Source organism: Prionailurus viverrinus, chromosome D4, assembly GCF_022837055.1.
Source record: "Prionailurus viverrinus isolate Anna chromosome D4, UM_Priviv_1.0, whole genome shotgun sequence".
In the NCBI taxonomy this organism is placed as follows: Eukaryota; Metazoa; Chordata; class Mammalia; order Carnivora; family Felidae; genus Prionailurus; species Prionailurus viverrinus.
Window position 1 is genome coordinate 49,491,537 of NC_062573.1, and position 27,494 is coordinate 49,519,030.

Here is a 27,494-nt window from a genome sequence, read left to right on the forward strand (position 1 = left end):
TCCCCAACTAACCCTTTTGCTCCCACACCATTTAAGGTTTGTCTCAGTGTGAAATTTTCATGAGTAAGTAGGTGTGTTACCGTGTGCTATGTGTGTGTTACACTTGTGTGCATACATGGCATGGAGTGATCTCAAGTGCACTTTGCATTTTTTGCCAATGGAGGCTAAACAATCTCTGTTAAGGAATTGTATTTTCGTTAATAAATCTTAAGTGTCAACCACAAGCTAATTATATGATCTCATTCAGAAGGAGGGTTTTCGGGAGTAGTAAAATAGAACACCTAATCGCTTGCCCCTTTAGTAAATATAAATAACAGGCTTGTATTCCCTTTATGATGAGTCAGTAATGTGAGGACCCACCGTTTTAGTTTACTCACGGTATGAAAATGGTGTGCCTAAGTCAGTTCCTAAACAGTTTTTTAGGCAGATTTTGTTATTTTTAAGTAAACTAACAGCTCAGGAAAGATATGCAGCAAGATCTATAACGTTTGCATCCATAAATTTATTAAAATTATGGGAGGTTTAAATCAGATTTTGTCCCCCTTTTTAAAAACCAAGTGGGCTTAACCTATACTTGCTGATATTCTCTCTTGTTATAGAGAAGTTGTTTTTATTTTAACCAGAAAAAAAGTAAATTCCATACTCCCCCCTCCCCCACTCCCTGCCTCCCCCGCCGCCCCTACCTTAGTATGTTAAATGAACCTTGTTTGTTTGCTGGACATTTTTTTTTGTACATTGTTGATTTGAGGGTTTTATGGCACAGTATTTGGGAAGATAACAAGGGTTTTGTTTGCAGTGGTAGTTTTTGTCTGGGTGGCCAGCTGTGTGTAAACCAAACATTTGAACACAGTAGATTCTGTCACTTGAAAATCTATTGCCTATAAGTCTCTATCAATGAGCTCTCTGTTACTTTGCCAGAAAAATAGTAATTGATATTTATTAGGTTCATTTTGGGGCAGCTTAGCATCCTAACGTGGTTTCTGAATCAACAAAGAAAGATCACCTTCAGTGCTATATAGTTGTAGTATTAGGTGTATTTTGTGGTATTCTGGTTCTTGACACGAGTTAACAATGTCTAACTATTTGTGCATGCTTATCATCTGATGTGTTCTATAGGAAGTTTTTTTTTTTTCATCAAAATCTTTTTCCAGATCCACACATATAAAATGAGGTATATCAGAGGGATTTTTGTATGAAAAAAAGGTAAAATAAGAAGAATAGGAAAAATGTTGATTCAAGGCATCAGGGACAGCTTCATACCATGGTTAGAACTTTAAGTGGGTATCTCTGAGCGTTGGATTAGGTACTAGCTATGGAAGTTGGAGGAGACAGCATGGCATAATGGAAAGCGCAGTGGATTAAGAACTAAAAGAAATCTAGTACCGGTGTGATTTTGAACAACATCATCTCATGGCCTCAGGTCTTTCATCTGCAAAATGAATAAAATGAGCTCAGTGACTTATGGGCCTTTCCAACTCTAATATTCTATTTGATAATCTGCAATATAAGAGCTTGATACCAAGCCCTTTTTTTGAAGTAGGACCGATAGCCCCAAGTGACAGCAAGTATGGCGTACTCTGGGTTTGTGTGAAGTGGTCTCTTGTGTTTTCTCACTTACCTTGTGAACTCCCTTGGCAAGGGAATGATGGGGCCGTCCCTTAAAACCTGCTCCTCAGATCTGAGTCTGTGCGCTCTGTGCTAACAAACCAGCTCCCCTGGTAGATGAGCCTGCACGTGTAATGCTCATTTTCATGGGTTTGTTAAGAGAGTCATTTGGAGAGAGGATTCAGGTAGCGATGAAGAATTCTTTATATATAGTCTGACTGCCAGCCTTTGAACGCCTTTCATTGTTTGATTAACTTATTTGTTCATTTTTTTTTCCAATTTCTTGGAAGACTTTTCTAGACACACAAAATCTCGCCTAGACCCCTGCATATTTATGAAAACTTTTGAATGAGAATTTTTTTCCAAAAGGGGAAGTTTGCACAGTTTTTTTCTATCTTGTCATTTAAGCCTTCAAATTGAAAAAAAATCATTGGCCTAAAATACCAAATAATAGTTTAATGAATTATACTTTTTTATTATATATTATGCTATTTTTTACTATATTTAAACTTTACCTGAATCCTGTCTACCATTGTATATACATTTTTTGATTATATATGTGTTTTAAAGCCCGTTTTTGACATTATACTTTTATTTCTTTTACTTACGTTGGTCTTCCTTAGACTGCACATACCCACTGTATTCTTCTTGTTCCCGCAGGCACCCAGTCAGTCAGAATCAGAGCCGGAAAAGGCTCCATTGTGCAATGTGCCTCCACCCCCTTCTTCAGCGTCTAAAGAAATGAGCAGCGATCATACACAGTCATCCACAAGCAAAGTCTCAGAAGATGTGGACAAAGAGGATGAGTTTGGTTACAGCTGGAGTAAGTTGTCTTTTGTGATGCATTCAGTTATAATAGCGACATTAAAGTAGCTCTGGGTTTCTCAAGGCTTATGCCCTGGGTGGATAAGTATGTTTCAGCTTTAGTTATATATACTGCAATTTTGTTTGGAAAAAATACTGTTTGTTTTGCCTGGATACAGCCCACATTCCCAAAGCACGAAATCATATTCTCCTTTCCTCTAACCCAACGTTCCTGCTAAGCCCATTTTGCCATTTGCATGAACATTAAAGAGGGCAGGGCACTCTCTCAGAACCTAGTACAGGATCGGCCACCTTGTGGTCTTGAACAAGTCATTGCCCCTCTCCAGACCTCACATTCCTCATTGTAAAGTCTGGTTGCTGTTCATATTTTGCCTTGAACTCTGGTATTGTCTTGCCTAGGGTGGTAGCGTAGTATGTGTTGAGATAAAAACTTGGGGCCTTTGGCAAGTTGTTTAACTGCCTCTAAGTTTTTGCCCAGTGGCTAGATCTCTTTTGAAAATTCAGTCCTCACCTCAGGTTGCTAACATCAAATTTGATAATGTCTGAGGAGTACAAACCACAATGTCTGAAGCACAGGAAGCATTCAAAGGCAGCTATTCTTAGGATCATTGGGGTGTCTGTTTTTCTAATGAAAGAAGCCTTTTTATAAGGAAATATTAAACATTTAGTGAAAAGTTACTCATGTATCAGTGCTTTAAGAAGTTCTGTTTTAAAAAATATAATTCCTTTAAGAAAGCCGTGGTATATGCTTTTAGGAAGCACAGGTATATGCTTTTGTGCCGCTGGATTCTAGAAGCAATCAGGAAATGGCAGTTTATGAAGTTGGCGCAGGTAAGAATCAATATGGAATGCAAGACATCAGCCGTGTAGTAACATTTTCTAAGAGAAGATTTGTAAAGTTTGCAGTTTTCTAAGTCTGTTTTCAATAAAATAAGAGTATATTGCTAGTCCATTAAGGTGGCCAGAATATACTCTGAAGAAAACATGAAAGGGAATATCATGTCACAAGCTACCCCAATACTTAAGGGCTTAAGGAAACAGTTATTACTGTGTTGTGGTGTTGTGGTCGACTGGGCTCAGCTGGATTGGGCCTTAAGGGTAGCTCACTCGCATGGCTAGAAATCTGTGTTGGCTCCTGTTCATCTGGGCCTGTGGCCTAGGGCACCTCCATGTAGCCTTGCCCTCTCAGATTCAAGAATAAATTGTACCTCTTGAACATGTGGGATGGGAAAGTTGAATGGTCTCATCTAGTGAAGACATGGGTCCTAAATCTGAGACGGGTACATTGATTTGTCCTGGCCTAATGGCTCTGTGCAATAAGACAATGCATCCTCTTTATTCTGGGTGTATGTACCAAGCAGCTGCCCAACATGGTGTGACACACATAGGTCAGTTTTTCTATGGGAGAGATGTCTCCACTGATCAGTGAAGATAAATCCTTCACTGAGAAGAATGTTCTCTTCTCTGTGAATGATAAACTAGTGCTTTGTTTTAATCAGAGTCTTTTGAGAGTTGGTTAATAATGAATCTCTTGGGCCTGATCACGCAGATGAGCTGATTAATTAGACAGGATACTGTCTGCACACTAGATGCAAAGAAATTCCTCAGAGTTTGGGTACTCCAGGAACCCAGTCTTGACGCCTAGGGGACCAGATTTTTCTTAGCTTTCCTTAACTGCCAAGGATTTACATTTTGGTCCAAGTAATGCTCTTTTGAAGCCAGATGACCCTCCATAGTAAAACATCTGGCTGTGAATTAACCTATAATTTGTTGTTGTTGTTGTTTTGTTGTGCGTAGAAAATATCAGAGAGCGTTATGGAACCCTAACAGGAGAGCTCCATATGATTGAACTGGAGAAAGGTCGTAGTGGTTTGGGTCTAAGTCTTGCTGGAAACAAAGACCGATCCAGGATGAGTGTCTTTATAGTGGGGATCGATCCAAATGGAGCAGCTGGGAAAGATGGTCGACTTCAGATTGCAGACGAGCTTCTAGAGGTAAATTCTTAATGGAAAATGCTGAATTCATTGCTGAATTGGTGCACTGGAGTCATCAGTTTCCAGAAAATCCACCCGGGCCTCATATGGTGACTGAGAAAACTGTTGCTTGCCTAATAAAATAGATGTGCTGCAGCAAGTTTGGCTCTAAACCAAATCTCTGCTAAGTAGAGTCCATGTTCCCATTAACTTCCATTGAAAGGTTGTGACTGTGTCGCACCAGAAACAATTTTTGCCCCAAGACGGTAATAAAGATCACACTTCAAAAACATTTTTTTGTGTGCTGCATTTTTATTAGGAGCTTTTGAAAAGCCAAACGACCAATCCTTAGTAATAAGATTGACCCACTGGACGTTCTGGAAGTTGAATTCCTAATGGTAGAAGCGATAGGGGTCGGGTGAGGTGGGGTCAAGGTTAAGGCTAAATAACAAAAACAATAACTCAGCCCTCCAAACCAAATAAATTTCTGGACCAGACTTTATAGTGTTTAGAATCACACGTGCTTGTTTTGTTTGTCCTTGCCTCCTGGAGGCTGGGATCCACGTGTCTTTATATTGCCTTAATACTCTTCCTTGCACTCCTGTGTGCTTCTCCCTTGGCCAGAAAGGCTCAGTCAGCAGGGGCTAAGTGACTAGATGACGGGAAGTTTCCATTAGGTACTGTTCTGCTTGGGCACGTTCTGCTTCCCAAATCCCTGGTCGGCCGGAGTGCTTCTCCCAGCGGCCAATCCCAGGGCCTGATTCTTGAGACTAACTAAGATCTGCGACCACAGGGACTTCCCTTGATGATCTGCGGAGGTCACTAGTGCTTCCAGGAGAGCCCTTGCTTTGACAGAACATGCTGGAACCCCAGTGCCCTCCAGGAAGCTTGCTGTGCTTTTTTTTTACAGTCCAAGTGCTGCCTCTGTTGTCTATGGGGATCACACTACACACACGTCATCGTAACGTCAGCTTCAAACATGAGCTTTTCTTTACTCTCCTTCAGAGTTAGGTTCATGTTCTTGGAAGAGACATACATATAATATTTTATAGGAAGAAAAAAAATGACCTGTATATTAGCTAGATAAGGTGATAAGAAATGAGCAAAATTAAAATTTCAGGCTCAATTAATGCTATTTGTTTCTCATAGATCAATGGTCAAATTTTATATGGAAGAAGTCATCAGAATGCTTCTTCAATCATTAAATGTGCCCCTTCTAAAGTAAAAATAATTTTTATCAGGTAAGCACTTTCTTTTTCTGGTTTACTAAGTATTTTTGATTAGGCTTTCAATTCAGAGTTCTTTTGAATGAAAATAAGACATTTATAAATGTATGAGTGTTATAGTCCAAAGTCTTTGAGGTTGCAGAATTTTCTCTAATAATCCTTCTGAGTCCTCAAGTAAAAGAATGAATATAATATGAATCATTATGCTATGATAGGTCAATACTCTTTCTTTTAGAAATAAAGATGCGGTAAGTCAGATGGCTGTGTGTCCTGGAAATACAGTAGAACCTTTGCCTTCTACCTCAGAGAATTCTCAGAATAAGGAGGTATGTATTTTCTGTATTGGGTATTGGCCCCCAAGGAGTTTATAGCCTAGTACAAGAAACACTCCTGTAAATAGGCACACTGCTTATGTGGAGGCCACTAGTGGCGTCTGCATGGGGAATAACGAAAGTAGAAAAAGTTGTCAAGTCTCCTTCTGGAGAGAGACAATGACCCCCTAGGGGAAGTGACACATGAAGTGTATGTCGGAAGTAGAAGATGTGGGGGGGGCAAAAACCTTCCAAACTGAGGGCATGCACTGAGGAATGGCGTGTGGACTCTGGCTGATGCAAGGAATGTAAATCACAGGGCATCACTGAATAGTGGGAGCGGGGGAGTGGGTTCCTGGTGAGGAAAGGGTCGCTGAGAGAGAGGAGATAGGGTCAGACCATGGGACTCACGATGGAAACTTTGTCTTTGAGGCCTTGGGGACCTCAGTAAGAATTGTATTTTGAAATACTTCTTTGGAAATGGCACAGAGAAAAATCAGAGGTTGCAGGGAAGAGATGATAAACTGAAGAGGAGGAGGAGGGGGGAAGGGAGGGGGAGGAAGAAGAAGAAGAAGAAAGAAATGGTTATGTCAGAAGTTTCAGAAGTTTGGGATCCACCTTAATGTCACCTTATCCCTGACTAAATGTACTCAGTGAGGAACAGTGAGTGTTTGACGATCTGTTTGTCCAACAAGCACTTGCTGAGTATCTGCCTTGTGTCTGGTGCTGCTTTGGGGGCTGGAAATGGGCTGGTGAAGGACACAGACAAGATGTAGCAAGGTTTGGGTTGGCTCACTTGGTGACTTGATGGATGGCTGACTTTTACCAAAAAGAATATTAAAAAGCAGATAGCTGTAAAAGTGGAAAACATTCTATTTGAGGCTGCTTGAGAACGAAGTGCCTGTTGAAGAGCCCGGGAGAAGTGTACATGGGGACACTGGGTCTAGAGTTTAGAGAGGAATTCCTTTAGATGCAGATTTGTCATTTGTTGGCCATAGGAGCTGAGGCTCTTATGTACAGAAAACACTTAGAAAGAAGAAGAAGGCCAAGGTCAGAATTATTTAATAGCAATAAGGAGGAAGCCTAACAAAGAGTGCTCAGAGGTAATGAGGAAGGACCAGCGGGCATGTTGCATAGCAGCCAAAGGGTACATTCTCCAGTCTTGAGTGTGGCAAAGAGGTCAAATGAGGAGATGACTAAAGAGAGTCCATTGGACCTGGTAGCCAGGTGATTACTGGTGTTTTTTGAGAGAGCAAATGGTGGCTAAAAAATTAGGACAGAGAAGGCAGTGGCCAGATGGTGAGTCTAGAATTTGGAGTTTTTGGTGGGAGTTCTGATGTGGTAAAGCTTCCAATACTTGTTTAGGATGAGTGAAAGGAGGCATAGAGAATGAAGAGCATAAAATGAGAGAAGCCGTGATGATCGTGGTGGAAGAAGGTGCAGATACGGAAACACTATCCCGTAAAGGAGCATACAAACACTGGGCACGTTGGTACGCGATGCAGGCCGCTCGTTCTGGTGAACTGGGCAGTCATTCACAGTGGTGCACCGAGCGAGTGATTTCTCAAGATTAGAAAGGAGAAAATTTTATTTTCATGTGAATGGTGCTGCATATATCCCTTAGGAAAATGGAATGTTTTAATAATTTTCAAGTAAAACGTTTAATAGCTCCCAAATTCGCTTGATGACTAACAGAGTGAAAAGGAGTGAATGGGACCTCTGCTCGTGTTCTGTGTTTAAAAAGCGAGTTTCGCCACTTGGTAGCTGGGTTGCTGTTAGATTTCACTGAGAGGAAACGCAGGCAGTCTTGAGAGCCGCTTTGTGCCTAAAACGATTTGTGGTCTAAAACAATTGCTGTCGCCCCGTTTCGATTCTGTGTCTCCCTCTCTCTCTCTGCCCCTCCCCCGTTCATGCTCTGTCTCTCTCTGTCCCAAAAATAAATAAACATTGAAAAAAAAAATTAAAAAAAAAAAAAAAAGGGGCGCCTGGGTGGCGCAGTCGGTTAAGCGTCCGACTTCAGCCAGGTCACGATCTCGCGGTCCGTGAGTTCGAGCCCCGCTTCGGGCTCTGGGCCGATGGCTCGGAGCCTGGAGCCCGTTTCGATTCTGTGTCTCCCTCTCTCTCTCTGCCCCTCCCCCGTTCATGCTCTGTCTCTCTCTGTCCCAAAAATAAATAAACGTTGAAAAAAAAAAATTAAAAAAAAAAATAAAACAATTGCTGTCTAATCACGCCTTCTTAGTATTTTGAAGAGAGTCTAATGTTCATAAACGTCATGAAATGTTAGAATAATAACGAACTCTAATACGTGAAACAATTTTGATGAAGTGGCCCTTATTAAGCAAAAATACACAACACTCGGTTGTCTATTTTGCCGTTCTTTCCCTGTGTCAGGCCGAACCAAGTGTGACTACTTCTGAGGCACCTGTGGACCTCTGTTCATTCACAAACGTGCAGCATCTGGAGCTTCCCAAGGTAAGTCTGCTTTGCGTTGGAATGAAAAGGTGTGAACACCTTCACACCAGTGGTCTAATTTACTGGCCCTCAGAAGTGTGCTGTCAAGCAGCAGCATCAGCATCACCTGGGATCTTGTTAGAAATACGGCCGCTTGGGCCCGCCCACACCTATGGAATGAGAAACCCTGGGGGTGGACCGCGGTTTGGATTTTTATAAGCCTTCTTGGCGATTCTGGCGCACACGGAAGTTTGAGAATTACCATGTTAATTGATACTTTAGCAGGGACTAAGCTTTTCCTGCCTTTAGGATTATCTCCCAGCATGACGGTTAGCAGTCTTTGCTCTGATACATTCACCAAAGACCTGCTGTGGAGGAAATAAAAAGAATAAAGAAACAAGTTATAGTCTTTGTGCTTCATAAAACCGAAAGCTCCCATTACTAGAAGTTTCACTGATAAACATCAGCGAAGTACTTACTTTTGAAAAGATCTGAACCTTCGGTTCAAATGACCACTTCAAAGAAGTGGTTTCCTGAACAGAAACCTAGAAATGCTCTCAGGTGCTGCGGGCTCATGCTGGAATACAGGCAGGCAGTAGGTGAAGGAGAACACAGAGCCCTGGGGTGCTCAGGGAGAAGGGGAAGGCGGCGGGGCGGTGGGATATTCGCCATGGGCGGAAAGAAGAGAAGTGGTCCATACGCCAGTCTTCAGCGATGAGGCAGGGCAGTGTGATGCTTACCGCCTAGGCTCCAGAGTCTGTCTGTCCACCTTCGATCCTTGCTTCGTCAGGTACACACCTGACACATTACGCGATCTTCCTTTGCCTCCGTTTTCTCACCAGTAAATTGGAGATGATACTATCACCTTTGACCTAGTTTTAGAGGTTAAATAAGTTGTGTGTAAGGAGTTGGCATAATGCCTGGCACACAGCCAGTCTCTGTTAAGTATTTGCGAGGGGTGGGGTGGAGGAAGGCTGTGGCTCTTGATTTTGTTTCTTTTTTTCAATAAATAACCATGAGCAAAATGGATTGCCCTGGTCCTGTCATTTACAGTACACGTAGGAGAAGTCATTATTATGCACAATTTGTCTCCTGGTAGAAGGAGAAGTACATCAAGTCATTAAAGTTTTTGCCTTTTCTACTGAGAAGTTCATACACTTCAGGAACCCCTTGCTCTGTTGCCATGTAAGAGAGAGGATACCTTTCTTTCTCTCCTGCTGGTTTCAGATTGAGTTTCCTTTTCCTCCTAAATCCTGAAGTGTCAGAATTTATAGTATTTAACAGTGCAGTTATCTCCCTACAATTTGTTAATTATGAAGCATTTAAATGTAGGCTGGATTCATTATACTGTGTGCTTTTTTTAAAATACAGGTTTATCGTATCTTTAGAAAAGCCCAAAATAATACATATTTTTTACAAGTACCTTTCATGGCACTGATTTAATTTATTTACCGAGGGTTTAGAATATGAGTACCCAGGAAGTGTTGGTGGAATGACCCAGCTAAACAGATGAATAAGGAACAGAACCCAGTAGCAGCTGAACAGGCAGATTTAGAGCCAAACCTTCCGAGTCGGAGCCCTCTTTTGCCTCTTACAGGCTGGGACCTTGGATAGGGTTCTTAATCTGGAAAACTTCCCCTCTACCAAATGGAGATGATAGTAGTGCTCGCCTCATAGAGTTGTACTGGGAATGAAATTACGTTGTGTGAAGAGTCTAGAACCTTGCACACATACATCAACACTGCCTGTTTTTGTTGTTGTTGTTGTTGTTGTTGTTGTTTTTATTATTAGGAAGGAATAAGCTGGCAGAGAGGGAGATGTCTAACTGCTTGTTGACACTGTTTTTTTGTGATGCTTTCTCCTCCTGCCTCAGGCTGCCTGATGAAGGTGTTCTTTAGATGTTTAATCGTCCTGATTCCCTGTTCAGAATCTTTCAAGGACTTCCATTCCCAGACAGATAAAGTCTCTTGACCTGGCATTCAGCAGTGGGGTGGACAGAGGCCTGCTTTGTCAGAAGCCCTTCTGAGTGATCTCCCATAAATCACTTGGAAGCTTGATATCACTGGTCCCCGCTCTCCTCTTCTGTAGATGGGGCTGCTTGTTTCAGGGGTTACTTCTGAGATTCTTCAAGCTAATGGACAAGCTGCCCTCATTCTATAGCAGCTTAAGAGCTATTCTCTGTCTTTAGCCTACTGCTGATTTATTCAGCAGTTGTCTAACATGTACACTTCCCTTTCTGAAATAGTTGCTGTGGGGGAAACCTAAGAACTCGGAAGAATGTCAGATTTTATTGCCCACAGAAAGCTTCTGATTATATGTCGATTTCAAACACATCTGAAGCTCGGTAACTGAAATGTGTTTATTGATGAAAGCCAAAGTGAATAAAGGGGAATATTCAAGGATCTTTTAAGATCAGCTGACAGAAGAAGCAATCAACTATGACTTAAAATGTGGGCTTTTGGAGCCACTTGGCTTTTCTGGGCCTCAGTTTCCTTACCTACAGTATAGGGAAATAATAATACCTTTATATTGGAAGTATTTTTGTAAAGATTAAACGAAAGAATTTGTATAAAGCACTTAGCGTGGTGTGTAAATGTGATGTGTCTCCTGATCATATGGGGGCCCCCACATGTGGGGTGACGATCTGGTGGAAGCCAATGGCACAGGTGGTAAAAGCATTTACTTGTAGTAGAACAAGGAAGATAGAAATTTACTGAACATGCCGCAGGGGAGCAATAGGCAGGACAGCAAAGGAGAGGCTGTCTGCAACCAGGGAGGAACTGGGGGCTATAGTTAAAGGGAGAAGGTGAGGAGGTAAGGCAACAAATGGAATTTTCCCTGTTTGGGTAACTGTGCCTGGTTATAAGTAGCCTATTGGTTAGTTAGGGCCTGTGGATATTTTGAGGGGGAGGTCACCTGATGAGCCTGCCTGTATTCAGCCAGGGGGTCGCTGTGGGTTCTTTCTACATTCTGTCACCCAAGCCTGTTTGCCTAAAGTGGCCTTTACACTTGGCACAGTTTGAGTTATTATTTGCAAGTTAATATTTTAACCATGAGGTTCTGAATGCTCCACAGAATGTAGCCTTGGAGGAAGCCCTTGCTAAAAATGACATGTTAAGAGACAGCATATGGTATAAGCCTGTCCACTCTGAACCCCATTATTAGTCGACTCTGGAAAGAAAATGCAAGAAAGCAAAGAAGGGAGAATTAACCAATCTTCTAGCATTCATACGTCATCTGCAGGTCTGTGTCCTTTATACTCCCAGTATTTTGAAAAATTACGTTTATTTGAAAAAAATTAAAGGTAAAGTCACACGTGCACTGTGTTCTATACTTCTCAGCAACCCTGTGCGATTGGTTTGGCTTTTCCCACTTGTAACAGTTCCCGTAACTCAAAATGGTACCTACCGCTAGAACTTAAACTCTAGTCTTACATTTGCCTTTCCTTGTTTCAACTTGCACCAGGGCCCATTCACCTTTCCAAAAGACCTGTGTCTTATGAGTCTTCTACTTCATTCAGACTGACCTGTATCAAGAGCCCATGGAGATTTATTTTGAGAATTCATCCCTCCTTGCCTCTGCACTTGGGATGCCCTTCTGCTTTCTTTTAGCTTATCTACACCCTGGATAACTCAAGACCTAGTTTAATCTAATGCCTGTTTATTTTTTCATACCCCTTCAACATTCTGGCCTATGTAATGCTTACTAGTAATATCTTCATTTATTTGTCATTTAACGAATCATAGCTCAAGAGCATGTCTCTTGCAGTAAACATTCATGTGGGTAAATTTTCTGTACGTCTATATTGCAAACACGTTAAAAAGGAAGAAACTGCCATACTTTTAATCCCATCACAAGTGGGGGGTTATATAGTATGGGGTACCATAGTTCATGCCAAGTATGCAAGAAGGAGGAATGCACGGATGCTTACATGCCACGTGTGCACAAAGGAAAGATGTCAAGTGTACTTGAAGAGTACAAGGAGGGGAGAATAGTTTTTGTTACTGTTCCAAAACAGAAATTGTAGTAGCAGGTCATTTCTAGTTCTGTTTTGACTTCTTAAACACTTGAGACAGGTTGATTATCTTTTTTTTCTTTTTAATCCCCCCCCTTTTGAAGTGAGAAAATAGAAGTATAAACAAAGTTTATAATGTATATAATCTGAACCCTTAGTGTTGACTGAAATGCCAGTTCAGTTTATCAGACGAAATATTTTTGATTAAAGAAAGATTGATTTTTTAGTACACATTGTCCTAGGAAAGTACCTATACATCAAAGCAGGTGACAGCCTTACATGGTTGTCAGAGATAGGTTTCGTGTCCACACAGTTTTATAGGCTAAAAGTCTTCAAATAGCATTGAGAATTTGGGGGGGAATGTTCCAACTTCAAAATAGCTCTCCTGACAATAATAGGAGTTTAGCTTTGTTGCACTTTTAATTCTTGTTCACTCTTTTCTAGCTGTTTAATTATACAACTGTTGCTCCATAAATAATTTGGTCCCTTAATTTGTTTCACCTTCTCTGTATGGTGGTGTTTTAATAACTGGCTCAGAACAGTGCTTCTCAGCTCTTTTTCTGTTAAGTACTGTATGTACTGTGGCAGAAGTGAGGTGGAGAGCTAAGCAGTTAGCTAAGACATTGCTCTCATGCCCTGTTATCCTTTACCCGTGTTTTATCCTGTTCTTCTGATACCAGTAACGTCTGTATATATGTATACACATGCTTATTTTTATAGGACTCCAGGTGGAATTGGAACATTTCGCATTTGCAGGTGTGCGCCTTATTGTTCCTTTTAGGACTCTGCCTGTTGCCAATAACAAAAACAACAACAAGAAAAACCAACTTCCTCCGACAGGCTTAGTCAAAGAAGGGGATTTATGGGCTCCGGTTACTGGGCAGCGATCCTCAGGGATAGTTGATCCTGTGGCTCCGTCGTGTTGTCAAGAACCAGTTCTTCTCCTCCCTGCACAGCCGTGAAGGGTCATCAGTATCCCCGGGCTGGTCTTCTCTCAGTTTTACAACGGCTGCCAACTACAGTTGGGGTCATGTGCCACTTCTTCCACATGCAGGGTGGGGGCAGAGTGGCTGTCCCAAAATGCTGAGCACAAGTCCTGAGACCCGTGCTGTTAAGCCAGTTCAGATCATATGCCTGCTCTTGAGCTATAGGGACTGTGGCCAGGGGACTGGAATTGTACTATGGACTTCACTCATTCACGCTCCATCCTTGGGGTCATTTATCCACTGTTACATAATGACTCACCACAAAATTTAGGAGCTTAAAACAATAGACATTTATTATCTCTGTTTCTGTGGATCAGGAATTGGGGAGCAGTTCAACTGGGTGGTCTGGTGAGACTCTGTTGTACATTTTGCCAACGAACGGCCAGCTAAGGGCTGCAGGCATCTGAAGGCTTGACGGAGGCTACAGGATCCGCATCCGGGCTGGTTTGCTTAAATGACTGTTGGCAGGAGGTTCCCATTGCCTCTCTGAGGTGCTGCTTTCATGTCCTCATGACAGGGAACCGGCTTCCCTCAGAGCAGGTCATCTAAGAGGGAGAGTAAGGAGAAGCCCCAGGGCCTTTTGACATAGTTGTGAAATTACACACCATTCTTTCTGTTCTGTATTTTATAATCAGGCAACCAAATCCAGCCCACATTTCAGCATCTCCTTCTTGAAGGGAGGAATGGTGAAGAGTTTGTATACATATTTTATTTATCTTTTTTATTTATTTCTTAATTTTTTTAATGTTTATTTGTGAGAGAGAGCCTGCACATGCGTGTATGTGAGTGGGGGAGGAGCAGAGAGAGAGGGAGACACGGAATCTGAGGCAGGCTCCAGGCTCTGAGCTGTCAGCATAGAGCCTGACGCAGGGCTTGAACACACAAACCATGAGATCAGGACCTCAGCCGAAGTCAGATGCTTAACCTACTGAGCCACCCAGACACCCCTGTATATATATTTTAAAACCACCACCCAACACGTAGGCAGAGAGGAAGAGAGCCAGCGAGAGAGAGAGAGAGAGAGAGAGAGAGAGAGAGAGAGAGTGTGCTCCTGTATGTTATTTGAGGCAGCAGGGGGAATGGGGCTGGATATTCTTGAAAACAAATGTATGAGCTTATACAAAAGAGTAAGATGAGAATGGGCATTAAGCAAACAACCAGCAAATGCTCACTGTACTAGTAAAATACTTTCCTGACTGCAGGTAAGTGAATAGGCAATAATAGAATCAAATCCCAGAGTTGAGTACATACAATCATTGTAGATACAGAGTAACACTCAAACAAATATTTCTTTGTGGTAATAGGAAAGACCATTGGTGTAGAAAATCCCAAATAGAATGTTTAACTATATTAGATGCACTTGGCATTGGCATTGGGATTTTATCTTTTTGGTAGCACATTCACCTTCCTACTCATTAATCCTGATTCTTTTACCACTAAATCAGGATTCAGGTCTCAAAATCCTGGCAAGTTGAGAGAATTTATCTGGAGTAAATCCAGTTACATTCTGTAGAGTAACAAGCAGAAGGAACGTATACTGTATATAGCGCATCAAGTTTCCGATCCCTTTCTTATTACATCCGATCCTCAGAGCAATGTCATGGTTGGGCAAGAACAGCATGGGTTTGAACTGTGTGGGTCCATTTATATGTGGGCATTTTTGATAATAAAGGATAGCACTGCAGTTTATTTTCTCTTCCTTATGATTTTCTTAACATTTTCTTTTCTCTAGCTTACTTCATCGGAAGACACAGTATACAATGCATATAACATGCAAAATGTGTTACTCAGCCATTTATGTTATCAATAATAAGACTTCCATTCTGTGGTAGGCTGTTGGTAGTTCAGCTTTGGAGGAGTCAGCAGTTATGCATGGGTTTGCACCTGTGCAGAGGGGGATCAGCACCCCAGCCCCCATGTTGTTCAAGGGTCACCTGCATCATTACTCCTTTATTCAGATAAGAAAACTGAGGTTCAGACATGTTATGTGGCTTATCCAAACTCCTGCAGGTAGGCAGAAAGTAAATTAGAACTGAGCTCTTCTCACCCCAAAAGTGCAATTTTCTCTGCCTTATGCATGTGACTGATTGTCTGGAAAGAGAGCAGTGGTAGAGAGAGATGCCCAGTGACAGTCTGAAAGTCTATGATGAATAGTCTACCTCAGAAAAGCCACAGTGTTGATAGTCTTTCAAATGGCGGTGCGACCTTACCTGGTGTCATGGTCATGGTCCCAAAGGCCCAATGGCTTGGTTGGCTCTCATGTGTACATTTCGTAGAAATCACGGCAAGATTTCCCTTTCCCTCTTTTGCTTTACATTTGCTTTACATTTTACATTTCTGGGTAGAAACTACAATGAAAAAGGTTGCTAGCTCTAACCAGAATGAAAATATCCAAAACCCTATTTTAATTTTATTAATGTAAACATTAAAGAAATGTAAAAGCCAATACTATTGAACATTTGGTCTTGATAGAAGAAAATGTGGAAAATATAGACAAAACGTGGATGGCTCTCTAGGCTTGGCAGGTTTTCAGTGCACGTCTTTGGGCTCAGGGTTGAGAGTGTTTTCACTCTGCACCAAATCAAAACACAAGTGTCTGGGGAAACAACGCTGGGCATTCAGCCCCAGAAAGGACAGAGCACGCAGAAGTAATTGCAGTCTGTCTGCTCCAGGAAGAAGGGCAGGATGAAGGGGCCAGTTTGGGTTGTTATTTCTAAGTTGTAGGCCACAAAGAGGAAGCAGGATACTTTGATTTGGTTTTAAATGACTTATGCCGTCAGCCAGTTACACAGAACTACATTGGCAAATGTTGTATGTTTATTGAGTTATTGAATGCATTTTGTTCCCTGGATATTTTTCTAAAGTTACTGGAGATGTGTAACTGGATATATATGCTAAATACACTAGAAACAGTATACATATGGGGGGAATGAATACATTTGAATAGTTGATGGAAGAGAATTCCTTCCCATTAAAAAACTTGAAAGTTTGCTTAAGAAGAGATTTTTATTAATGAACTTTAGAATGGCTCTAATCAGTTTTCTAGCCCTTGGGTGGAAGATAATGTTTAGAAGTAATGGCCACATAGCTTTCCTTTCGATAAATTTAATCTGTTTCAAGTCTTCTAAGTTGTTCCTATTTCTCTAGGATCAAGGGGGTTTGGGCATTGCTATCAGTGAAGAAGATACGCTCAGTGGAGTCATCATAAAGAGTCTGACAGAACATGGGGCGGCAGCCAAGGTGAGGCTTTCTCACGGTCATAAAGTGGTGGAGAAGGGAATTACTTCTATAAGATCGCCCCAAATCTTACATGTTTCCATTCAGGATGGACGGCTGAAAGTTGGAGATCAGATATTGGCTGTAGATGATGAAGTTGTTGTTGGCTATCCTGTTGAAAAGGTACTTTTCCAAAAGAAAGCAAATAACGCTGTAAACCCGTCCGTGGGCGTGGCCAGTGTTTGTGTGTGTCTGTGTGTATGTGATCATAGGGAATTGGGACCATGTAGCTATGTTAGACCGATGTCGTTAAGGAAGAAAAGAGATTATTTGGAAATCCTCCAATTTCTGTTTTCTATTTTCCAGTGGAATGATGTTAAGATATTTTCTCTTGCCTAGTAAGTCCAGTGTTCAGTGGATGTTTTTGATAAATATCATTTCCATTTTCCCTTAGAAAAACTTGCATTTCTAAATAAAGATCAACTTAGTGTTAAGATCAAAGGAATTTTTATGAATATTTGCTCCAATAAATATTCCCTATGTCTGTACTTACTAGTAGACTCACTTAGGCCTTTCATAAGTGCTAGAAAAAAAGCTGTGTTTCTTGTGAGATTTGGTGTGCAAATGTTTTTGTTTCTACATTGGCCAGCAAGAAGCTTAAATCATTTTTTAAATTCAGTTTTAATAATTGTCTAAGGTTGGACCCTTTAACCCATGCGTCTGTATTCTCACTTTCCCTTTGGCTTGATTCTTTGGTTGCATCGTTTTCCTTACTCTGAAACTACAACCATTCTTTCTTGACTCCTCAAGTTCTGACAAGGAAAGAGATTCCAACTATAATAGTGACTTACTGGTATGTCTACTAATTTGCTTTTGAATTTTGTTTCCCTGCCATACCGACACCCCGCCAGTTCATTAGCCTTTTGAAAACAGCAAAGACAACAGTGAAACTTACCATTCGTGCTGAGAATCCAGACTCCCAGGCTGTTGCTTCAGCAGCTGGTACAGCCAGTGGAGAAAAGAGCAGCTCCTTGTCTCCGATGCCCCCAGCTTCTGGCTCCCCGGAACCGGAGTCCATCCGAAGTAAGGGCTTGTATGGTGCACTTAACCTCAGAGCTGGTTCCTACTTGGGAGCCACTTGCCTGTGTGTAACTCACTGTTTGAAAGGCTGTAGACAGGGAACACTTTGGTGACAAGGTGGTATAAAGAGAGGAGCTCCTGAAGAAAGAGTGCTGGACTTCCAGGCAGGGAGTCTGTGGGCTGTACGCTAACCAGACATATGGGCTTGGGAAACCCATCCAGCCACTCTGAGCCTCAGCTGCTTCCTCTCTAAAGCAAGGCAATGACACTCTTTGCTCTCCAAGGATCTTTTGCTAAAGGTACCTGTGATTCTGGGTGTTTGACTAATGAAGTAAACAACATTTGGAATATCCCCTTTTTATATTGAGCAAATAATTTAACTTCTCTAATGCCTCAGTGATCTAATCTGTAAAATGAATACAGTGGTATCTCTTTACCTGTGGAATCAACAATGCCTGGCATTTCCAGAAACTCTTAAAAGTGCTAGTTATTGCTATGGTAAGCATAATTGATTTGAGTTCTGTCATTTGGGTGTAATTGATCCTGTCAAAATAAATGAAGTGGTTGTATGTGGACTGTGGAATGAGACTGGTGTGTGCCATTAAAATACCAATGTGGCATATTGAGGCAAATCCTTCCTTTAAGTTGCTTTTTGACAACAGTTCACTAACTTTTAAGTAAGACCGTAAATTTCAAGCTTTGCAACATTGAAAAAAGTACTTAAACACATAGGCGTTTTCTTTTTTTTTTTATTTATTTTTTAATTTGTTTTTGAGAGAGAGAGAGAGCATGCAAGGGGGCATGGGGCAGAGAGAGAGGGAGACACAGAATCCAAAGCAGGCTCCAGGCTCTGAGCTGTCAGCACAGAGCCCGATGCGGGGCTCGAACCCACAAACTGCGAGATCATGACCTGAGCCAAAGTCGGACGCTTAACTGACTGAGCCACCCAGGCACCCCCACGTAGGCGTTTTCTGTGATGGGAGAAAAAATCTTTTGGCCTCCAGTCTGAAACATTAACTTCCTTTGACAGGTAATTAGGGAAACAGCAATTTTTAAAACATATGTAATATAGTTAGATAAAAAAAATCTTAAAGTAATACATATGTGATGAAGGTAGTCCTTTATTTAGAAAGACTGGGTAATTCACTGAAATGTTAAAAGGTTTTACAAAAATTTTCTCATTTTTCAATTTTATGTCAATCTGTAAGTAGCACTGTCTATAAAAATATGAAATGCTAAATGACAATGTAACATAAAAGAAAACATCTTACACCTACTCTTACCATTTCAGGAGCAAGAATTAGTGTGTTTCCGATTTCTAAAAATAGCCTCTTGTCTTAAACTACTCATTGAGTATCTTAACTTTTTCATTTTTTAAATTTTATTTAAAAAAAAATTTTTTTTTTTTTAAATTTATTTTTGGGACAGAGAGAGACAGAGCATGAACAGGGGAGGGGCAGAGAGAGAGGGAGACACAGAATCGGAAACAGGCTCCAGGCTCCGAGCCATCAGCCCAGAGCCTGACGCGGGGCTCGAACTCACGGGCCGCGAGATCGTGACCTGGCTGAAGTCGGCCGCTTAACCGACTGTGCCACCCAGGCGCCCCTAAAAAATTTTTTTAACATTTATTTATTTTTTGAGGTACAGAGACAGAGCAAGAGTGGGGGAGAGGCAGAGAGAGGGAGTCGCAGATTCCAAAGCAGGCTCCAGGCTCTGAGTTGTCACCACAGAGCCTGACGTGGGGCTCGAACTCATGAACCATGAGATTGTGACCTGAGCCAAAGTCAGATGCTTAACTGACTGAGCCACCCAGGCACCCCTCTTGACTTCTTCAAAACATCACATTTGCTGTATGCTCTTTGGGATATCATAAAACATATGCTATGGAGACTATCATAAAACAAGGTGTGAAATTATATTCTCCTTGTTTTCTCCTGATCTGTTCTTATGTCTTTAGTCCTGAGCATATATGCACTAGGATTTAATATCTGAGTTTGTAAAATATCACACGAGACACACAAAGAACGAAACTTCTTGTGGGGGTGGGGGTCCCCTGCCGTTTTATAAACTCAGATAGTAAATCCTGGGGCATGTAGACACAGATCTGATTACATAAGAAGAGATGCTCTAGGAGACGAAGAAAAGGAAAACCAAAACAAAAGCATAAAAAGCCCTGAAATGCGGGCACCATGATTAGAATTATTGATGTGCTTTTTGTGTTTTCTGGTCTTCTCAGAATGTGTTTTTAGTTTACTGCCACATATCACAGTTCTGAGTTTTACAAATCATAATTTCATGAGAAGGTTTTTTGGCTCTAGTGAAATGTCGACTGTCAACATGACACTAGAGGTTCAGTTCAACTCTCTGTCCTTGGGCTTTTATACATATTATCTCGGGCGATTTAGAAAATACACAATAGTGCAGAAAGTAACTTGGCACCCACCACCCTAATTAATGATGATGTAATTATTTTGTTCGATTTTTTTTTTTAAATATAACTAAAAGATTAAGATAAATTTGACGTTTTGCTGTCCCAAATCTTGGGCCCTTTTTCTTTTCCATCCCCCAAAGGCAACCAGTGTGGTGAGTTTGCTGTTTATACCACCTAATCAATTTGTATCCTATTTCATTTCATGTTTAATTTATTTTTAGGTACAAGCAGATCGTCAACACCAGCAATCTTTGCTTCTGATCCTGCAACCTGCCCCATTATCCCAGGCTGTGAAACAACAATTGAGATTTCCAAAGGGCGAACAGGGCTGGGCCTGAGCATTGTTGGAGGGTCCGACACTCTGCTGGTGAGGACACTCAGATACACAGAGATTCTTCAGTTACTCAGGCAACCTCAGTGCCCCTGAGAGATCACTGTCCGGGAGGTTTTTATCAGTTCTATTAAATGAAATATAAAGGCTTAGAAAAATGCATCATTCACTGTTGTTTTCATTTGTAGAGCAAATACCAGAAATTTAGTACTGGGATTTGTATTTGAGGAAGTGAATACCGACTCACTAAGATAGTTACACTCGCGATCGTGACTTTTAGGTCAAAATAGGTCCATCAGTTTTCCAGTCTTTGCCATATTTTAATTTCCTTTATTACTGATGGGATATGGTTGGGTCAGTCCCATACTGAGGAGTTTGAAAAGTCATGAACAACATTTTCTAAAGGTCAAAAATCTTCTAAAATCTAGTAATTGCATTTGTGGATAGGAAAGATGATGTATATCTATCATTTTCATTTGCAGATAAGAAAGGTGATATCTATCTATTATATATACATATGTATGATTTATATGTGTCATCATTTTTTTTAAATGTTTATTTACTTTTGAGAGAGTAAGAGCAGGGGAGGGGCAGGGAGAGAGGGAGACACAGAATTTGAAGCAGGCTCCAGGCTCTGGTCTGTCAGCCCAGAGCCTGACATGGGGCTCAAACCCACGAACTATGAGATCATGACCTGAGCCGAAGTTGGACACTTAACCAGCTGAGTCACCCAGGCGCCCCCATAATTTTTTTTCCTTAAACCTCCCTATCATTGGAAAAAATATATAAATATAAACTTCTTGAAAATCGCATTACACGTTTCTTTGAAATTTGATATGACTCACTCTGGATCCAGTGAGTATAGAACCCTTAGCATTATCTTTGAAAGTACAGTGTGTTTTCCTTTTATTTTTGCTCATCAGTCCTAGGGAGAATGGGATAAAGCATATTTTGTTTGGGCCCTTAGGGTGCCATTATTATCCATGAAGTTTATGAAGAAGGAGCAGCATGTAAAGACGGGAGACTCTGGGCTGGAGATCAGATTTTAGAGGTACAGAATACCTTTATAATTAACAAAGAAAGAGCTATTCTGGGGAGGGTGGTCTCTGTTTCTTTCACTTCCTCTTTCCTCCTCCTCTCGTCTCCCCCTCATCAGCCCCCCCATTCTTGCTTTTTCTTTATTTGACTCACCCGGGTCCTCACAGTGTCCTGTGTCTGTCCAGGTGAATGGAATTGACTTGAGAAAGGCCACACATGATGAAGCAATAAATGTCCTGAGACAGACGCCACACAGAGTACGCCTGACGCTGTATAGAGATGAGGCCCCCTACAAGGAGGAGCATGTGTGTGATACCCTCACTATTGAGCTACACAAGAAGCCGGGGAAAGGCCTGGGATTAAGTATTGTTGGGAAAAGGTATGACCGACGAGGGCAAACCCAGTGACCTTTCAGAAATGATTGAATGTCACTTCTTTTAAAGAATATTAACAGTAGTAGACTGTCTCCCAGGCGCTGGTGTTCCGTAGGCAGCTGCTATCAGCCCATTCAGTAACGGAGCACCAAACAACCTCCCTTTTGAACTTTTTAAGTTAGTACTTTGGGGGATTTTGAAGGTACTAGACAAAAAGATGTTTGGTATTTCTTGAGTACCTGCTGTGTGCCAGGGAAGACATTAGGTTCTGGGGAACAAGGTTAAATAAGATATGGTTCCTGGTCTCAAAAAACTCACAGTTTGGTAAATGAGAGTTAAATATGTTCCTGCAAAGAAGGATTCCATTGATGAGTGACCAAACCATATGGTGGGGGAGCTGTGGCACCATAAAGGGACAATGACTCTATTTGAGGAAGCAGATTAGAGAAACTGCTCAGAAAAGAGGTGCCGGAGCTGAGGCTGAAAGTGATAAGTGATAGTCTGTGGGCAGCGAGTGGAGGATATTCTAGGGAGGACTGGCTTGAGCAGAAGCTTGCCATCAGAAGGGAACAGAAAGTAAGAGACCAGGTGGTAAATTGGTGAATTCAGTACCTCATTTATTTAAATATTTATAGATAAGTATCAACCAATTCATAATCCAGTAAATTCCAACACCTTTATGCTAAAGATAGCAAAGCCACAGGATCAGATGGGGAAATGGTGCATTTGAGGTTCTGACCTTGACAAGAAGTTATGTGACTGCACTTTCACTGCACATTTCTACTTACGCTTATGTTTTATGTCAGCAAGAAAATGCTGGTAGTAGTGTAGTTTTATGAATGGAAGGAAGGTTGGAATAAGATTAGTATTAGTTCATTTTGCATAAATCCATCTTGCACGAAAGTTAGCTTGTAAGAATAATCCATTTAAAATAAAAGACATCACAGGAGTGATACTTAAACAAATGGTTTCAGTTTAAGGTACACATTCACTATTTATTTTCTTTTTTTATGTTTCCATTTTATTTTTGAGAGAGAGACAGGGTGCGAGTAAGGGAGGGGCAGAGAGAGAGGGAGACACAGACTCTGAAGCAGGCTCCAGGCTCTGAGCTGTCAGCACAGAGCCTGACGTGGGGGTCGAACTCATGAACTATGAGATCGTGACCTCATAAGCGGACCTTAAGCAGTGGAAGTCGGCTGCTTAAACGACTGAGCCGCCAGGTGCCCCAGCAGCCAGTTATTTTATAGAACACTCGGCTGTTTGGATCTGCCGGTTTGCCTGCGGTTGCTCATGTGAGGGTAGGTCAGTCATCCTTGGCAGGAATATCACAGGCGCAGAGCGTTGCCCCTCTCACGGCATCCCACCAGGGGGCACATGGTGTCTTTCTGCACTGGGGATGTTGATTTTGATCTCTTGGCTAAGGTGCTATGTTCCTCTCCACTAGTAAGTTCTCCTTTCCCTTTGTCATCAGTAAATATTCTTTGTGGAGCTGTTTTGAGACTTTAGGATTATCCAGTTTTTCATCCTGCTTTTGCCCATGAGTTTCATTGTCCATGAATGTTTTCTTGCCTGAATTAATTATTCCTATGATGTTTGCCAAAAGGTGATTCTTTTTTAATTTTTTTTTTAATCTTTATGTATTTTTGAGAGAGACAGCGTGTGAGCAGGGGAGGGGCAGAGAGAGAGGGAGACACAGAATCCGAAGCAGGCTCCAGGCTCTGAGCTGTCAGCACAGAGCCCGACGCTGGGCTTGAACTCACAGACTGTGAGATCATGACCTGAGCCAAAGTCGGCCGCTTAACCGACTGAGCCATCCAGGTGCCCCGCTATTTATTTTCAATAATGTTAATGATGTTGATGATAATACCAACATATTTATGCTGTCACAGCTCAATATTCATTCAGGACTTCATTATGGTGTAGAAAGAGCAATAGACTTAGCACCCAAGAACTAACTCTAAATTCCCATTCTTGCTATTTAGTAACTGTGACCTATAAAATGAGAAAATAATAGTAGCCACTTCACCTCACACTATATAATTGTTGAAGAATAAATATGCTTATGAAACATACGTTTAATCCATGAAATACTATAAGACATAAGCTATTACTATCATAGAAAATAATTCTAATAATGTTGCCCCTGTGTTGCTGAAAGCAAACTTTTAAAGTCATCAAACTAAAAGTCAAGTTTTTAGTTAAAAAATGTTCTCTTTTCAAAAAGTAAGCAGTACATTCCAGTGGCAGAAAAACAGTCATGTTCAAATTCAAAATTATGTTTGCAGAAGTGATAGTGGAGTATTTGTATCCGACATTGTCAAAGGAGGGATTGCAGACGCTGACGGGAGACTGGTGCAGGGGGACCAGATTTTAACAGTGAATGGAGAAGATGTCCGTGATGCCACCCAGGAAGCTGTGGCTGCTTTGCTGAAGGTAAACCTAGAGGCCAACAGTGAGTATGCGGGGCATGGGGGAAGGAGGGCGAACTAATTGGGCTACCACGGTCAAATAAGCACTGAATTCTCTTTATTTAAAATGTTGTCTCAAATGAGACACATTCTTAGTGGCAATTTCTGAATAATCTGTAATAGTGCTTTATTATATAATGTCTTTTCTGTTATTAAATGTCACAGAAAAGCCTTGTCAAGGTTGACATCCATTAAGGTCACAGAGCTAGTGAATCACAGTAGGATTTAAACCAGTGCGTCTACCTCCAGAAGCCCAGGATCTCAGACACCTCATTGTGCTTTCACATTAGACTACCTGGTGTCTTTTGCACGCCTATGATTTATTTGGCAAAGGTCACAGGGAAGTTGTCTTCATTCTTATTTTGTGTTTATAGCAGTGTGGCTTATTTCAGTGTTGTGTCATAGGTCTGTTCAGGTCCAGTGTGGCAGTAAAGAGTTTGCCCAGTTATCGATTAAGGACATGGTTGTTCTGTTGTTTCTGTTTTGTTTGTTAAGCCCTGGTTAGTTAGTACACTTGGCCTATCTGAACCAGTAGGTTTCCTGCGTTGATGGCTTGATTCTCCGTTTCTCTCTTCCTCAGCAGAAACAGTCTCCATGTAAATCATGAGGTCGTGAGGCAGACACTGGGTGTTGCTGCTGCTTGCTGTTACTAGTTTTGTGTTTTAGGAAAGTCTCTTTCCACAAAGCATTGGAGGCATCCTTGACTGTGGAAACCCCACAACGAGGGTGCCTTTCAAAAACCTAATCTTAAAGACTATTATGTACTGCTGACGATAAATGGAGCTTTTTAATTGAACTTTTTCATAAAACAATCACTCCCCTAGTGTTCCCTGGGCACGGTAACCTTGGAAGTCGGAAGAATCAAAGCAGGTCCATTCCATTCGGAGAGGAGGCCTTCTCAAAGCAGCCAGGTGGGTAGCTGTGGGATTCATCAGGGTGATGTGGTCTGCATGCCAAAAGGGACTTGGCGATGGCCCCGAACGTGGGGCTGCCCAGGGGGGGCATACCCAGGCCTGGCCCTCTGGCCCCAGGAGTGAGGTGGAGAGTCTGAGGGAGGGGCACCTGCTGAGAGGGACAGGTAAACAAGGTGTGGCTGTTGAGTAGTTTGTAAGTCAGTCTAAGGAACTTGATGTCAACAATTCTGCTTTTCTGTTCCCATAATTACATACGTTAACCAATTAGTGGATGTAAAGCCTACCAAGGTGACACATTTTTAAAGTATATAACAAACATTTATCAATATTCAGCGGAAAAACTCCCATTTAAGTTGAACAAACCACGTTTGTTCATGACTCTCCTGTCTTCTGACGACAGAAGCCCACTTCCATCACCGGTCCAGAAAGGCCCCTTCTTCACCTCCTCAGGACTACCATTCATCTCCAATTGACTGGCCCTGATTTTACAGTTTGCACAAGCCCCAGTCTATGTACAACATCCGTTTCCACCTAGAGAGGGTTCGCTTGAATGAGATTATGAAAATCCACTAAAATTTTAGTTGGGTTGGAATCTGCCTCATCTATTCTTTTAGCTTTCGTTTTTTATGCCACTAGGAAAATTCTTCTGTAATATGGAAAAAATTAATAGAAACTATTTAAAGTGCCCTTCTAATTATCAAATGCCACTGTTGTTTAAGAGGTATTTCTCTCTAGATGCATTAAAAAAGAATTGAATTCCTAAATAAGTGGTATTTATGCAGTATAATTACTTCCAAAACTTTCTAGAATAATTATTGTGTATTTGTAGATGAGTGAAGGCAGCCTGTCATCATTCACTTTTCCACTTTCTGGATCCAGTACATCGGAGTCACTGGAAAGTAGTTTGAAGAAGAATGCATGTAAGATCGGTTTGATACTTTAAACATGATTTACTGGTTTGAATTTTGGTAACCAACACTGTTGTTTTTTTTCCCCTGTCTCAATTTACCTTTGAGCTCTCTTTCCCTAAATCATTCTGTACATTAATACAGGTGCCAAGGTGTGCGTCGACAAAAAATCTGAACGTGAAGCTGTGCCTTTGTTCTTTGGCAGCTTTTCCATTTGTTGTTTTTTCTATGAGCTATGCTAAACATTAAAATCAGGATTCTGTAATTTTTTTCTTACTAAGAAGACTGGTGCACTTGATTTTCATTTCCTTTTTCTGTTTAACACCAATAATTCAGAAGATACCATTAAGTGAAGCCTTCTTTTCCATGAAGACCGCAAAATTTTGATTGAGAAAATTAGTATGATCCTCCTGTGTTTTAATTACATGAAACCATGATGCAGAGGGTTTTTTGGCTTGGAGCATTGGTTGAAAGTTGTTCAAATTGAAGAACTAACCATATGGCAGTCTCTGTTTGCAATGTGACTAATATTCTAGAAATTTAGCCACTTAGGTCCATGAATTCCTTTTAATGTATCCATGACTTTATTTTTCTCAGCTGTGCACATGTGTCTTTCTGTCCAAAGCTTATTCTGTCCTTGACTCATTCAAGGTGGATTATGCAGTTATATAATCAATGATTAAAATAAGAAGGAAGAAATGGGATGGTGTGCATATTTTTCCAACTGGAAAAATAAAGAGTCCCTATGTGAGATGGATTAAGTCATGTGTACTGGCAACTTTGAATACCCCCCCTTTCAAAAAAAAAAAAAATAGCGTGTCTCATTTAGTCACATCCAGCTTCAGGCATTGACTAAAATTTAGTTGAACATAAAATAATTTAATAACCCTATTCTTTTTTTACCTTTACAGTGGCATCTGAAATACAGGGATTAAGGACAGTTGAAATAAAAAAGGTAATGGGGTGCCTGGGTGACTCAGTCTGTTAAGTGTCTGAATTCTGCTCAGGTCATGATCTTGCAGTTCGTGGGTTTGAGTCCCGCGTCGGGCTCTGTGCCAACAGCTTGGAGCCTGGAGCCTGCTTCGGATTCTGTGTCTCCCTCTCTCTCTGCCCCTCCCCCACTCACGCTCTGTCTCTGTCTCTCAAAACATACATAAACATTAAAAAAAAATTTTTAAAGAAATGAAAAGGGTAACTTTGGGAAGAGAAAACAATATAAATTCTGTTGAAACTTTAGAGGCATCTGCATATATACTTTCCTATTAGCAATCTTACTATTTTACCATGCCATCTGAAAAATTATGTCCAAAATACAGTGGAAAGTAGCACAATTCAGTCTTCA

General features: G+C 41.3%; 1 protein-coding gene across 11 annotated transcripts in view; it reads left to right on the forward strand.

The window, feature by feature from the left end:
* Nucleotides 1-27,494, forward strand: part of MPDZ (multiple PDZ domain crumbs cell polarity complex component) — a 161,861-nt gene that overhangs the window by 127,805 nt on the left and 6,562 nt on the right. For all 11 annotated transcript variants that reach the window (XM_047830066.1, XM_047830068.1, XM_047830069.1 and 8 more), the window contains 15 exons: nucleotides 2,266-2,428; nucleotides 4,228-4,424; nucleotides 5,553-5,644; nucleotides 5,865-5,955; nucleotides 8,332-8,412; nucleotides 16,540-16,632; nucleotides 16,717-16,791; nucleotides 17,520-17,691; nucleotides 20,341-20,486; nucleotides 21,418-21,501; nucleotides 21,674-21,867; nucleotides 24,148-24,295; nucleotides 25,155-25,241; nucleotides 26,074-26,164; nucleotides 27,064-27,107. In XM_047830066.1, the coding sequence (XP_047686022.1) occupies nucleotides 2,266-2,428; nucleotides 4,228-4,424; nucleotides 5,553-5,644; nucleotides 5,865-5,955; nucleotides 8,332-8,412; nucleotides 16,540-16,632; nucleotides 16,717-16,791; nucleotides 17,520-17,691; nucleotides 20,341-20,486; nucleotides 21,418-21,501; nucleotides 21,674-21,867; nucleotides 24,148-24,295; nucleotides 25,155-25,241; nucleotides 26,074-26,164; nucleotides 27,064-27,107 (1,758 nt within the window). The remainder of the gene's footprint in view (nucleotides 1-2,265; nucleotides 2,429-4,227; nucleotides 4,425-5,552; nucleotides 5,645-5,864; nucleotides 5,956-8,331; nucleotides 8,413-16,539; nucleotides 16,633-16,716; nucleotides 16,792-17,519; nucleotides 17,692-20,340; nucleotides 20,487-21,417; nucleotides 21,502-21,673; nucleotides 21,868-24,147; nucleotides 24,296-25,154; nucleotides 25,242-26,073; nucleotides 26,165-27,063; nucleotides 27,108-27,494) is intronic.